The 15,845-nt window shown below is 40.1% G+C and overlaps 1 protein-coding gene across 5 annotated transcripts in view; it reads right to left on the minus strand.

The window, feature by feature from the left end:
- Positions 1 to 2,032: 2,032 nt before the first annotated feature.
- Positions 2,033 to 15,845, minus strand: part of satb2 (SATB homeobox 2) — a 61,236-nt gene continuing 47,423 nt past the window's right edge. For 3 of the 5 annotated variants that reach the window (XM_034146760.1, XM_034146762.1, XM_034146756.1), the window contains exons 13-14: positions 6,435 to 6,626; positions 2,033 to 5,725 (exon numbers count right to left, since the gene is read on the minus strand). In XM_034146760.1, the coding sequence (XP_034002651.1) occupies positions 5,252 to 5,725; positions 6,435 to 6,626 (666 nt within the window). In that variant the 3' untranslated portion in view covers positions 2,033 to 5,251. The remainder of the gene's footprint in view (positions 5,726 to 6,434; positions 6,627 to 15,845) is intronic. The other 2 variants (XM_034146761.1, XM_034146757.1) reach the window with 2 other exon arrangements.

Below are 15,845 nucleotides of genomic sequence, written 5' to 3' on the forward strand. Positions count from 1 at the left end.
GTAGACGGGCTATTTTAGGGGGAAGTATGGAGAAACATCGGTGTCTCTCAGCAGGTGTGATTATCCCGCTGAGAGCTGATTGTCTGCAGCCAGAGGAGACACGCTGAGAGGGAAACGCTTCCTCCCTCCTGCTCATCACCAACACTTAGACTCTATTGTTTACTGAGACTGAGACACACACACACACACACACACACACACACACACACACACACACACACACACACACACACACACACACACACACACACACTCACACTCAAGTGCCTCTCTAAATAGTTTCAACTGTGATGAGGTGTTGGCAGGGTGGAACAATCTCGGTGTTTAACCTGCCACTAGGGGTTGGGTCAAGTATTGTGTGTGTGTGTGTGTGTGTGTGTGTGTGTGTGTGCGCGTGCGTGCAGGCGTGCGTGCGTGCGTGCGTGCGTGTGTGTGAGAGAGAGATGCATGAGTAGCTGATCTTAAGGTAGCTTGTCGTTAGAGCCATTTTATTTCACTAAAGTTAATTTTCAGCTGGTTCCAGATCGACAGGCCGTGTGTGTGTCTTGGTTTTGTTAAGTTTCTGTAGTTTCTTAAAGTCACCAATTAAAGGAAACACCTCCACAAACATCTTTGGAGCCAGAGATACTTATGTTAAGTGGTGTAAAGAGTTAGCTGTGTTATTTGGTGAGTGTTGTTTCAGGTAAATATCGATAAAATCTGATGTTTAAATCCTGTCAGATGGCAACCATAGCCAAACACAACATGGTTTATAATACTCACAAACAGGAAATCTGCAGCTGAAAATAGTCCCCACTAAATGCACTTTTACGTTAGACTTTGTTGTGCGACCAATGAACTTCAATATATATCTGAAGCTTTTATAAACCATAGATATATAACTGAACTTCTCCTGCAGGAAAGAGTCCTAAAACCATTTCCCTCCTCTCGGGTCAAAGGGTTTGCCTGAAATGCAGCGTGGTTAACACAAGCTTAAGAGATTTTGACACTTATAATAAAATATGTCAGTAAATACCACACTGGCCATTGCATTTCTGCATTTTCAAAATTAATTAAAAATGGGGTGTTGTGAAGATTATCTAGCCGGACAAAACACTTCTAAATGTTTGCCAGAGAGCAATGGAAAAATCCTATCCTTTTTTTGTTAAATTGATGAAAAAAGTTAACTTTATCGAATCATTCTCAGGACAAGGTTGTTGTTTTTAACGTCTGCAGGGTAAACTTGGACTTATACTAGTTAAATAAGAGATAAAATATAACATAAATATACTATAAGTAAAGTAAGAAAGAAAGAAAGAAATATAAATTAGGCAGTAGATGCAAATGAATCAACTCAATGTCAACAGTAATGTAGTTTCAGAGGTGAAATATACTTATATTAATAAAAATGTAACATTTAAAGTGGCCCTATTTTGTTAATTTTCAGGTTTCATATCAGTATGTAGTGTCTCTACTTTAAAGAGTCCTCTCCTGCTGATGTTCAGGTGTATATCAGTATGTAGTGTCTCTACTTTAAAGAGTCCTCTCCTGCTGATGTTCAGGTGTATATCAGTATGTAGTGTCTCTACTTTAAAGAGTCCTCTTCTGCTGATGTTCAGGTGTATATCAGTATGTAGTGTCTCTACTTTAAAGAGTCCTCTCCTGCTGATGTTCAGGTGTATATCAGTATGTAGTGTCTCTACTTTAAAGAGTCCTCTCCTGCTGATGTTCAGGGTGTATATCAGTATGTAGTGTCTCTACTTTAAAGAGTCCTCTCCTGCTGATGTTCAGGTGTATATCAGTATGTAGTGTCTCTACTTTAAAGAGTCCTCTCCTGCTGATGTTCAGGTGTATATATCAGTCTCTACTTTAAAGTGTTTGGGAGAGAAACTCCCTCTGGAGGGAACACAGGGATTTTAGCCTTTGCTACTATTTACATGCACTAAAACCTAAATAACTATATATATATTTACTCTAGGCTTGGCCCAGCTACAATAAGCGTCTTTTGTGTGATGGATCCATAAAAACAGTGATAAATAAAGACAAGACGATATTTGAATTCACAAATTTTAATTCACTTCAACGCTGGATGAACTCAGATTTCATTGGAACTGCATTAGAGTCTAACCCTGATTCCTGTCATACAGAAAAGCACATCATCATCATCATCATCATCGCAGTGATTAAAGTCGACGTAATCATTAAAAGGCAGGTCATCTGTTCGAGTGTAGCAGCCAAACAACATGGACACTATCCATCCTCAGAGATTATTTTTTTTGAACATACTGTATACTTGTACACAACAGACACCAAGCAAAGGAAAAACAAATCATTTTAAATACTCTTGTGATTGACTTCGCCTGGCACAATGAACTGGTTTCACTGAGTTGTCCAAAAAAAAGGATAAAACAGAACAGCACTCCTCTGATACTCCAAACTGGCTCAAACACTTACAAATAAAAAGTATATCAATAACAATTTATCCCGTGTCGGGTATGTACAGACATCAAAAGTGAGTCAAACCTGCCACTTTTTTTTTTTAAATGGCTCAAAAAAGTAGATTGTCATCAACAGTTTTCACTTTGTTATTTAACTATTTGCGATTTTTTGGGAAACAGAACTCTAAAAAAGGCGTACATTAATACAACATGACGGGACTTTTATTTTCCACCCACTAATACTCAGTAACTGGTTCTTTTTATTTCCTTTTCCTCTCCTTCTTCTTCTTCATTTAGAGCGCTCTTAATGTCTCTTGTGTCCCAAAACCAACGCCCAGTTCTTAAAAAAAACGATATTTAAAAACCATGGAAATAAAAAAAACTTTAAAATAGCACGCAATGACAGCAATCCTAACCATAATAACAACAATAATAACAATAATGATAATAATAATCATGGATAAAGATAGCAATAAATAGGGTTGGTGAAGTTTAAGTGCGGGGAGGTGTGGTGAAACACGAGACTGTGGGCACCAATTAGAGGGAGGGAGAAGGGGGGAGAGGGTGAGATGGAGAGAGGAGAGGACTACCGCACATAAAGTGACTGATTGTTTGGTTTGCTGAATCCTCCGCTCTGTCCTTGGCATTTTTCTCGCCCGCACATTTGCAGGGCGTGGGTTTGCACACGAGTGTCCCTGAACGCCACATCCTCTGTCCACTGTCATTTTGAAAAAACCTCTCACTTGCTTTTAGTCTAAACTCATTGAGTCCTATTGTGAACATGGAAATGTTGAGTACCCTAAAGTGTTATGATAGAAATGTATAGCAAGGGTCCACAGCACATAGAAACAGCCGGATGCTAACTTTAATATGTTCGGCAATTTGAACAATTAGCATAAGTTGCGTTATTAACATTTATTGGCATTAGTGCGGACAATAGTTATTAAATGGCTTGGCCGAATTGGACAATTTTGGAGTGGTTTTGGGGGTTATTGAGGATGCTGAATACATTTCTGACATTTTCAGGATCAAAAAAGGCAGTTTTAACCAGAAAGAGGGCATATTTGTACTTTCTGTAGGCTGATTTTTGTGAATTTTGTGTCAATTTTAAAGTTTTAGTGGACTCTGGATCATTTGGATGGGACAGATTGCTTAATTATTTGAAAGAAAGTTGTCCATAGTAGAGAAAATAAATGTGCTCACTATGGTCGCAACACTACTCATGATAGTCCATATCAGCCCACATAGTGAACAAATATGTCCACTTCTTTGGTTAAAACTGCCATTTATGATCCTGAACATTTCAGAAATGGACTCAGGACCCTCAACAACCCCCAAAACCATTCCTAAATTGTCCGAATCGACCAGGCAGTTTTTGAAATATTGTTTACATACAGTACGCTATAATGCTACTTCATGTTAATTAACGCAACTTGTGCTAATTTCGCAAATTGCCCAACATATGTGAGTTTACTTGGGACCTGCACTATACATTTTTAACACAACACTTAGGGCTACTACTCATTTCTGGGTCCACAATGCTGGCAACTAGACTGTTTTGTGAGCAATAAGACGAGAAGGAGGCAAGAGTTCATCATCCAGTAAAGGTGTCGTTTTGAACAGTAAGTGCTTGAAAGGTCTGGTAGTGATTCTGGAGTGTGAAGGGTTTTCGTGGTGGTCATTTCCTTAATTTTTTACAATGAAATGTTCTGTCCACGTTCTCAGGCAGGCGACAGCATTAGCAACATCAGTGTGTGTCCTGAGGATTATTTGGATTGTATTGGCCCCTGGGATCCAGTCTATAAACGTCTCAGAGGGGCAAATTCAACCCGGCATGTTAGGAAATATGTGACTGTGCTCAGACTTCAGAGGAACAGGACATTTTTCTGGCAGATCTGATGAAATCCCGCCTCCTTGGAGTGTTTCTAGAAAGTTCGGTTGTGGAGATTTTAGTCTTGTATTTATGAGCAGCAACCTGTTAATAAGTGAGTGAATTATTCTGGGGGTTTTTTCAGAAGAAATTCCTTCCACAGTTTCACAACCTGCTGTCTTTTTGCTGAGGTAATTTCACACATCAGGTGTCTCTTACACAATTTCATCCTGATGTTTTTTTTGGCGTTCACCTCTTACGCAGTTTCTCCAACCCAGTCTCACAAAAAAACGTGAAATAGCGACGTTGGTGGTATATTCACAAATAACCCGCTCAAGACGTGACATGAATACAATATTTTTTCCTATTCATTTCTAATGACCGTGTCCAAGTCACGTGATCGTAAACTTTCCCAGCGTGGAAAAACATGGCGGCCATTGTAGGATAGTTTGGCCATTATAATGCTTTTTGATTACATTTCTAGCGAGAAGTGTAAATTGTACTGTTAGAATCTACGTCCAGTGGATGTGTAGGATCTATAGCTTGATAGATATTACAAAGATTATTTGAGGTCTCACCAGGAGAACGTTAATATACTACGTCTTTCCCCCTATTCATTTCTATTGACCAGCGTCCATGTCAAGTTATCGTCAACTCTGAAAACCGTGAAAACAGTATTTCCGGTCTTACTAAGGTGGTTGCTAGGGACGCATATCATTCCCCTCACTGTTGAATGATCTTACAGTGATATCTGCAGTACTCATCAACTAAAAAACATCAGTTTGTCCTTTGTTAATTACATTATTCATGTCACGTCTTGAGAGGGTTATTTGTGAATAGACTACGTTTTGCCCTGTGGACCAACGTAGCTATTTCACGTTTTTGTTGTGAGACTGGGTTGGTTTCTCTTACAGCCATCTTCCTCTCCTCTCTCTCCGTCCTCTCTTCTCTTTGAGTCTGTCTTTTACCTCTGATAGTCCCTTTCCTCTTTGGGACTGGACGAGGAACTTCCTGATCCTAAAAGTCCTCCAGATCGACCGTGATTCTGGTCCTTTCCCTCCTCCTGAGCCATGTTTATCGACTGGCTGGAGGAGTTTTGTGGCTGGTTTTGCCCCCCTGTGTTCCCATTATTCCCCTCTGAGGTCTGGTAGATTTCCTCCGCTCCGTCCTCGCTGGACTCCGGGTCCTCGGAGCCCGACAGCAGTTCTTCTTCTCTGTATTCGCTGACGTCCACCCCCCCGCTGGCCGCCGCGCCCTCGCTCAGCTCCTTCAGGCGGCCGTGGTGCTTCACGTGGTACCGCTGGTTCTGGAAGAACTTGATGATGGTGTGTTTGGGCAGGTCCAGCTGAGCGGACAGGGTGTGGATCGCCTCCTGGTCCGGGTACAGGCCCACGTCCTGGATGAAGCTCTGCAGGATGCCCAGGGCCTCCAGGGAAATCTGGAATACATGGATAGATAATGGGAATTAAAACCAGTTGCTATAACTAGCGATGCCCCAAACTTTATCGGACAATCTTCAGCAAAAATGTGGGATTTTCGGCACTGGTCACCAACAAAAAACCTACAAGACTGATTAGTTTTTAGCTCAAAATGTTACATTGTGAGCGATTTGCAGCACTCTCCTGCTTGGCTAAATGACGAAGCTAACAGCTAACATTAACAGAAACAGCATTGAGTTACATTATGATACTTTTAAGCTCAGTTCAGGTAAATGTAATATTGGAAAAAGGTACTATCATGACAGGTTCAAATGCAACGTTGTGTCTAGTTTTTCACAGGAAACTTTCATCTTTGCAGTTGTTATAGGAGATGTTTTGTTATGCAATATTAAATAGATATTGGAAAGTGAATATTAACCTGTTTTAGTGCCCAACACTAGCTCTAAGCCTTTTATAATCCATCAATAAAACTAATAATGTCAAGATTTGATACTTTGATGCATTCATTGATTTCTTATAGGGTGACATTTTTAATTCTTGGCATTTTCTTGCAGGAATGTGGTGAAAAAAGTAGGTTTGTAGCTTTGAATACCGGCGTCTTAAACAAAACAACAGAAAGGATTGGCCTATCGATCTGGGGATATTTAGCCAAAGTGCATAATAATGACTTTATGAATCCTGATAATAGTCGTGAACATCAGACTGTACCTTAGTGCGTGATCGGGGCTTCTTGTTGCCCCCTGCACTGCCTCCAGAGTTGGGTTGACCCCCTGCTGATATCTGAGCCCCTTCCTCAATCTGCGGGACAGATAACTGCTCCTCACGCATCGGAGACACACGGAGCTCCTTCATCTGGGCAGGAGGTGGCCTGTGGAGAGCCTGGCGAGAAAAACAGAACAGCTGATTGATTAACGGGGCACAGTGACCCCTGATCAAGACTCAGGCAAATCTAACATCATGCTGTCTGTGTAAACAAAAGAGTAATGGCAAACAGTTTGAGTCAAGTGATTGACATGGTATCATTGGGGTTAAAAAAATCCTCATGACACGATGGAAACCCCCACATACTCTATTTATTCATCTGTAGATATCATCATTTCATAATGTATTTGTCTCAACAGCACCTTTAAACAATTACAGGCTGTCAAAAGCGCTGCCAAACTTGAGATATCCTTAATTTAAAATGTGTGGATATATGGACACCTAGATATGTGGAAAGGTGGTTCATGCCAAACTTGTGTATAATTATGAAATATTATGTCAAATGTGAGTGATCGGGGTATGCAAACCAAAAATATGAAACAACCCTGATACTTAATGTACAAAATGCATTCCTTTGACTTTCACTTAACCAAATCTCTCTAATTTCAACATCTGGATGCATTTGTAAGACAACATATCACGCATACTATTATGATACGATAATACTTTAATGGTCAGATCAAGTCTGAAATGCTCCTTGCATCACAGCAGCTCCATGTGTAACATCAACAGACACAACACATGAAAAACAAACAACAAACATTGAACATAACAGCACGATCACTGAGAGAAAACCTGCTCAGAGCCTTCAGCGTGCATTTGATCTGGATTCAGCTCTGTGTTTACTGAGATGATTGACTGGAGCACAAAGGATGCTTCAGTCTGACTTTATTGAAACGCGGGATTATATATTACTTATTATTTCCTGAGTATAATGAGTAGCTGATAGTGACCTTGCATGATGCAACGCTTCTTATAAAACACAGTAACCTGCAGCACACAGTAGCCTCCTCAGGGTGAGAAGTGTGTATTAACCCGCTCCAAACGGCCCTCTGTCCAATATACCTTTGACCTAATGGTGTAAGATTAGCTCCAGTAAAACGCCAACCACCTGTCAGCCGGGAAGTGTCTTATTTACAAACTTGTGACACCCCATCACTATTTAACCAGGACACTGAAGGTGGGGTGTGGACGGGAAGAGGGAGGACACTTTAAACATAAATTGTTGGATTACAACGATTGCTTTGCTTCTAATTTGATAGAAGACGACAAGGAAACATGCAGAAAAAGTTGCCCTAAGCTTTGTTTAAAGCACTTTGAATTGCCGTGTTGCTGAAATATGCTGTATGAATTAACATGCATACCTTGCCAGATTATTAAACTATTCGTATATTAAGTTAAGACAAAGTAGGCGGCATGATTATGTGTATATGCAAAGAAAGAAAAAGGCAATTTGTAGTGTGTTTCATAGAGAAAAAATATCCTTAAACGAGTCCCTCAGCCCTTTAAAGATTATTATTATTTTTTGATTATTATATAATTTGTAGGTTTATTTTAAACCCAAGTTAGGAAAGTAGAGTTTATTTTTTACTGGTTGGTCATTCATACAACTGGTGCATGAATTACTGGAAGAGGATGGACTTTAAATGGCTGCTGGTAAAACAATTGATCCACTTGAACATTAACGTGGGGAAAGATTAACTTTGAAGGATTGCTTGTATTTTATCGTCTCAGATTTTCAGTAAGTTATGTTAATGTGAAGCATGTTTGCAGCAACATTTATATATATTTGTTCTTATTTTACAAGGGCTAGGAAGGTGTAAAGAGCAGTGGCGAGCCGTGACTTTTATACCCTCTGACCCCCACCCCTTCCCTCGAAAATAAATAAAATAATGAGTTATTACGTCACAGCGTATACTTCAGCGGAATATCAAAACAACGGCCCAGGGTGCAAAACGCATCAATGTGTGTGTGTGCATCAACCCTCTACCACACAAAACAACACCTGGGAACCCCATTTGTGTTCTTTGAAATTGAAAATGATATTGCATTGTGTTTGTTACTTTCGTTGCAGTTGTATGCCTTAAGTGTCATTTGGCATGCTTTTATTTTTGAAGGCGAGTTTACACTGTTGACAGGAATTTATTGTTGCTATGGAAACAAGAAAAGCTTCACAGCGGGCGGAACTTGTCATAAAGTCCGCCCGATAATAAAACCCACCCATTTAGAGGGAAGATATGATTGGTCAATTGTACTGTCATTTGACATTACTCTCTCCTTCAGTTACTATAGCGGGCCCTCTGTGAATTCACAGCAGGACCACCAATCAGCTCACAGTACCTCGCAGAGACGAGCTTCTTTCATTTAACCCTTCACATTCAAACAGAAACTGAATAGGCAGATTCGAAGGATTTATTTCTTTGGAAATGTTATTTTAAATACAATTAAATCAAGTTATATTGGTAAAACTAATGAAAAATATATCTAAAAAAATATATATTTTTAAAAATGTTTTTAAATATTATTTTGTAGAATATCTTAGGCCCTCAGAGAGATATAATATAAAGTGTACATTGTAAGGGATTCACTTTAAATGATTGTAACCGTATTATTATTGAGTTTAAACCTATGTAATGCAGGTTTTGACGGTGTTGCAGACGGAGCTCAATGTGTTTTCAGCAAGATTTATCACCAGGATTAAAAATAAAATCCCACAAGAAAGGCTAATAAGATGTAAAGAGAGTAAATAATAAAGGGTTCAAATATGTCGGTTTTTCTGGAAGCAATAGATACAACCGAACGATTACACTGAGAGGATGAACTTTAGATGATTGTATCAGGATAGTTATAGTTTCAAGGTTTATGTAATCCAGGTTTTGACAGAGCTCAATGTTTATCTGGCTTTAAGCAAGATTTATCAACATGTTTTTTAATCACATGAGAAAGGCTTGTAACTACCAAAGAAAGACATCTAAATGGTAACAATCAACGTAGGTGTCTGTTAATCTGATGGGTGGAGCTCTTGTTGTCCTAGTGGGGGTCCACAGAGGTGGGAAGTAGTGGAGTACAAATACTTCGTTACTTTACTGAAGTACATTTTTCTGGTATCAGTACTTTACTCCACTACTTATTTCTCTGACGACTTTTTACTTTTACTTCTTACATTTTGAACACAAATACCTGTACTTTCTACTTCTTACATTTTGAACACAAATACCTGTACTTTCTACTTCTTACATGTTGAACACAAATACCTGTACTTTGTACTTCTTACATGTTGAACACAAATACCTGTACTTTCTACTTCTTACATTTTGAACACAAATACCTGTACTTTCTACTTCTTACATGTTGAACACAAATACCTGTACTTTCTACTTCTTACATTTTGAACCCAAATACCTGTACTTTCTACTTCTCTCATTTCCCAAACAGGCTGGTTCCTTTAGTTTGAATGTGTGTTTGGTGGCGTGATCATTATTATTTAGAGTCATTGCGTGCCTATTGATTTGAACACGATCCGTGTATCCATCACTTCCTGGTCTTCTCTAAAGAAGAGGGACCAATGAAAACGTTGTCATGTTGCCGTTGTTCAGCATGGAAACATTCATTAGCTAACAATGACATTATTGTTCTATTAATATAAAGGGAGGTCAGGTACTCTTTAAAACAGCTGCTAGTTATGGGTACTTTTTACTGAAGTACATTTCAAAGCCCTCTTTACTTTTACTTAAGAAGTTTAGTCAGTACTTCTACTTTTCACCAGAGTATTTTTAAACACGAGTATGTGTACTTCTACTTGAGTAAAGGATGTGTGTACTTTTGCCATCTCTGGGGGTGCAGCGTGGTGCAGATGCAGCGTGGTGCAGATGCATTGGTGGGGGGGTGCAGATGCATTGTGGGGGGTTCTCTGGTTGTTTGTCAGGCTGTTTTTCAGCGTTGTGGTCGTGTCCCGCCTCTCCCTCTAACAGCAGGGAGGGGCCTCCCCACTGGAATGCCCAGCTATAAATCTGCGGCGCATTAAAATTAAAGGACCCACATAAAGATAATAGTCATTCGCTTTTCTCTCCCTTCTATTCAATAATAACAGGGTATTACTTAAATAATATTGAGGGCAGGCCAGACCATGAAATTGCACCGATTTGGTTCGCAGGGGCTTTATTTCCAGCGGGTGGAATGACCAATTTACAGGAAAACAGTACGTTTTTCCTTTTTTTTTTGGGTCATTTTTCTCTCTACCTCCTTCCCCCCCAATCTTCTGAGATATGTACCCCTGCCCTAATGAGGACCACACAGCCACAAACATCCCCCGAACAAACTCCCTGAGACACTTAATAACTAAATTGAGGGTAAACCGTGGAGGGGATTGTGAAACAAACCCCACCTCCACCCACAGAGCTTCATAATTTCTCTGCTTATTTGGGCTAACAGCAAAAGGTCTCTTGGACCAATCGCCACACACACACACACACACACACACACACACACACACACACACACACACACACACACACACACACACACACACACACACACACACACACACACACACACACACACACACACACACACACACACACACACACACACACACACACACACACACACACACACACACACACACACATATACTGAATGCAACAAAGGCGGTCTGGTCTCCCTCATGCTCTAATGATGATGTTACAGAGCAGAGCCAAACACAGAGCTGCTCCTCCAGAGATAATAACAAAATAAGGCTATTACATTTTATGCTCACTATTAATCTGGAAACCGTAAAAAATGTACGCAAATGAATGACATTTGACCCAAAGTTGCTCCCCCTAATTATAGGTACATGTAAATAATAGTATTTTAAACTTGTGACAAATCACATTAGTTATTCGTATGAATTTGTTTACAGAGCAAGAATTATTTCTTTGCCAAACCATCTCAAATATCGTTTAGCTTAATAACTAGCTTACATTCTCGTTAGCTACATCCTACACTTTCTAATTCATCATCCTCATTGAAAAGCAAGAGGCAGCTATTCGGCTTACTACACCCACCCCCTCCCCTGACTAACTGTATCCAAGGCACACGTCACTTCCTGCTATAATGCTGAAGCGCAGAGCATGCTCCGAGGTGAGGTTGACGATAGTTCAGAGGCAGGACATCTTTAGTGGGATACAAGGATAAAAGTGAGGATATATAAACACAAATAAGACTCTTTACAACAACGCTGTCTCCTCACAGTTCGAATGAAACAGTCCAATGAGAATCTGTGATTAGCTAACGCAGTAAAGCCAAGTTGAATGCTACTCAAAAGTAAATTGTGCCGTTGCAAATGATTTGTTTCCATCTGTGCAGACACCTTTTCAATCTGCTATTTTCTTTATATACCCATCCAAAGGAACATTCTCTTTTATGCATTTAAGATAATCAGTTTGTCAATTCCTGTATAAAACACAACGCTCTGATTCTAGTGTTTGCTTTCTCCTTCCTCCCCCTCCCCTCCCCTCTAATGCACCAGGACACTAATGAAGTGAGTCTCTGCCAAACCAACATGACTCCACATCCAAATCAGCCTCAAACTGCGGATGCCAGGATTTACCCCCCCCCCAGCTCCCCCTTCACCTCCATTCATTCCCATTAAAACTCCATGTTCTACACCTGTATCCGTCCCTGTGTTTATTCTCCTCTCACTCTTTGACCTCCTGCTACTCTGTTGATAATATCCGTGGTGAAATGATTTACAGTGGTTAATGTGAGACTTGTTTTGGGTTTGTATTAAAGGAGAGGTGTCATGGCCATTTCCACTGATCATAATTCCATTGTTGAGGTCTACTAGAATAGATTTATACTGTGCATCTCTCCAAACTCACATTGGTTTCTCATACAGCATCTCTGTAAACTACGTGTATTCACTGAATTTCACTCTCTGCCTTTAACGGCTCGTTGTAGCTCCAATAGCTCCAGCCCCCACCCTCCCTGTGAGCACAGTGTGCTCTGATTGGTCGGGACGTTGTGAATCACGCTGAGCTCCGTGGAGGTGTTGTTTCCTTGTTTAGGATACATAGCGAAACACAGCCAAACTCATCCTGAGCACACACAAAGTCACAGCCGAAGTAAAAACAATAAGTGTGGCTTGATATTGAGTAAGAAAAAGGTTGATAAACGCTGTGAGAATGGGTCTGCGGAGAGAATGGGTCTGCAGAGAGAATGGGTCTGCAGAGAGGATGGGTCTGCAGAGAGAATGGGTCTGCAGAGAGAATGGGTCTGCAGAGAGAATGGGTCTGCAGAGAGAATGGGTCTGCAGAGAGGATGGGTCTGCAGAGAGAATGGGTCTGCAGAGAGAATGGGTCTGCAGAGAGAATGGGTCTGCAGAGAGAATGGGTCTGCAGTGAGAATGGGTCTGCAGAGAGAATGGGTCTGCAGAGAGAATTTCGCCGCGATCCCAACTGTCTATTATCAGCTTGCAGCCAGGGAGGAGAAATCAGCAGAGCTGCCTGTGTGTGAGGAAGTCCGTGGATTGGTCAATTTGGACCAATCAGCGGGGGCTTAACGTAACGGCTCTGCGGACGTAACGTAACGGCTCCACGGATTGGTCCATTTCGTTCCGGGTACGGCTTGACATCATGCCGTCCCAGAAGAATCAAATGGACAATGACGTATCTCCAACGAGGCGTTTTGGGGAGGTCTTTTTTGGGGACTTTTACTCTCTACAGGGTGTACTTTGAGGGTTTTGACTCTGCACACCGTTTACATGCATAAAAACCTTCATAACACACAAGGGGACGGGTAATAACCGGAAAAGCATGACACCTCTCCTTTAAGAGTATTCTCTGAAATGGATTGTAGATAACCTCCTTTTAATTTATTGACTTAACTACATGCACTTTTAAGATAAAACAAAGAAACATCACTTATCATATGCTTTAAATCCATAAGGGAGATTCCAAATACAATTGTATTAAGGGGGATGATAACAAATACACACTTACATATTTAAAGTTGAATTAAAGCTGATTGCAAGGCAGTGATATATAAACTAAGATAAGTCCTCGTGATGTCAGGTGCTTCAATTCATAATGAAACATTCTTCATTAAGAGCCAATAAAAATACACACATGTAAAGAAAGTATATATTTCAGGCTAGACTCGGGTGAAGAAATCTGTAATAAATGAGGAATATGCTATTATAATTGTGCAAAAATCTGGACTATGGTGCATAAAACAGCTGTTGTCTTTTCCTACAAACTCGCTGGATGCAACTCGACTTGTTGGTAATCAGTGTCTTCTTACAGCACAGCTTTTAGGTGCGTGGGAGCAGAACATCCAGGTGAAAATCATTAAACTGATCCGTGTTGTTCGGTCAATATAATTTAAGAAGTCTTAGTCATAAGTCATGGAGGGTAGGCTTACACCCCTGGGACAATTACAGAGAAATGTAACCAACCCAACTCCAAACTGAATGACAATAAAAGTTTGTCATTGCCTTTGAAAACGTTCGGTGAGGTTTAGGGATAAAAACAACTTTGTTAAAGCTGAGGAAAGATGTTGGTTTGCGTTCAACAACCTCTCTGTTAAGGTTACAGAAAGGTTGTGGTCAAAGTTCAAAGACAACACTGGACTTTTATAAGAAATGTTTATGAAAAATGAAAAGTCATACGCTTTGTTGACCCTAGAAAAACTGCAAACGTCTTATTTTTTAAAGCTTTAAAAAGACTTTGAGCACCGTCCTCTTTTGCTTTGACAAATCCCACATGGTCACTTATTATTTTGGGTTGAAAGTGGAATAAACAACCAATGCTTTCATTCCCACATGAAGACAGTCTCCTTAGATAAGTACATTTTACTCAATGCATATTACTGAATTGTTATGATTCTTGTATTCGACTTGAGTATTTCTTTTGTGTTCATGTTCAAAAAATAGTTAAAGAAATATGACGAATAATATGATAATTTAATGTCAAACATGAAATTATTCTATATGCAATTATGAAATGGTTAAAATTGGCACCAACAAAAAAATAATATTTTAAAGGTCACCTATCATGCTATTTTTAGGCAATAGCATAGGTCTCAGATATATACAAATATATAAAAAACATGTGTATGAAGTGTTTTGCTCAAAATACCAAACAGATCACCCATTCTAGACATGCCTCATATCCCTCTATTTCACTTCCTGTTTCTAAAGGGCTGATTTGGGGTATAAAGCTTTAACAAATAAAAATTGATAAAATTAAAAAGGAGGGGGCTGAGCTCATGCGGGACCCGGCAGCTACCGTCTAAACTAAATACTGCCGTGATGAAACGCCATATCATGGATTATCAAGGATTATTTCTGAAACAGTATGAAGCTCAAAGGCTTTCTCTCTTGCCGGTTATACCACAAGGTGAGTTCCTTTTTATTTCCTGCTTCTTCACACACATGCTCTCCAGTACAGGTTAGCTCTGAGTGTTAGCGATGCTAATGTAAACACCGACCATATTACGTCCAAAACAGTCGGGCATTGTTTCTGATAGCAACGTTTCTGATAGGGCCGTGGGTCCACATTTCAGATATTACGTCATATCGGACGCAAATCTGGATCAGCTCCGTTGTAGCCCCGTTTTTAGAGATTTGGGTACGGAGGAAAAGAGAGTAAAGGACTTTTAACTAAAGTAAAGCAGTTTTTAAATATAACTTAATGAACTGATTTCCTCCCTAACTGCAGTGATTTTAATGTATCCTCAGTGGTCAAACTAACATTGATAATATGCTCATTCTATTCTGGATATCTCCCATAAAAACCTTTCTCTAGAAGTAAAAAAAAGCACATATTCTTGCTAATGTGAAAACAAGCTTGCAGTTGATATATATTTGACTTTCACTCCTCGTATTTCTGACCGTTACATTGACCATTATTCCTATTTGTCCTTTGTGAGAGCCTCCCTCTCACAGCAACACAATACAGCCCCGCTCCAAAACCACTCAAACTGGAGCTTTTTCTCATGGCATGATTCAATATTCCTGAAAAACGTCCTCCCTCTTTCTCCCCCCCTTCCCCCCCCCCCCCCCTCTCTCTCTCCCTCTCTCTCTCCTGGCAGCGCTGTGAGTGCTCTGCAGTCAAATGAAAAAGTTCTCTTTTAAACGTAAATCAAGGCAAATTACGGCACAGAACTATGAAAGAATTATAGAACATGAAATATTCATCGTCTCCTTAATGAGCTCTGGTCCTCCAGGGCCCCTAACTCACCCTTTCTCCCCCCCCCCCCCCCCTCTCTGCGTGCAGTGCATGACCACCAGAGACGCCATTAACACAGAGATAAATATGTAATGAAGGAAAAATCACTTTTCTGTTAGTTTTGTGCATGACTTCACCTTTCCCGTTA

Source organism: Trematomus bernacchii, unplaced genomic scaffold (assembly GCF_902827165.1).
Source record: "Trematomus bernacchii unplaced genomic scaffold, fTreBer1.1, whole genome shotgun sequence".
NCBI classification, from domain to species: Eukaryota; Metazoa; Chordata; class Actinopteri; order Perciformes; family Nototheniidae; genus Trematomus; species Trematomus bernacchii.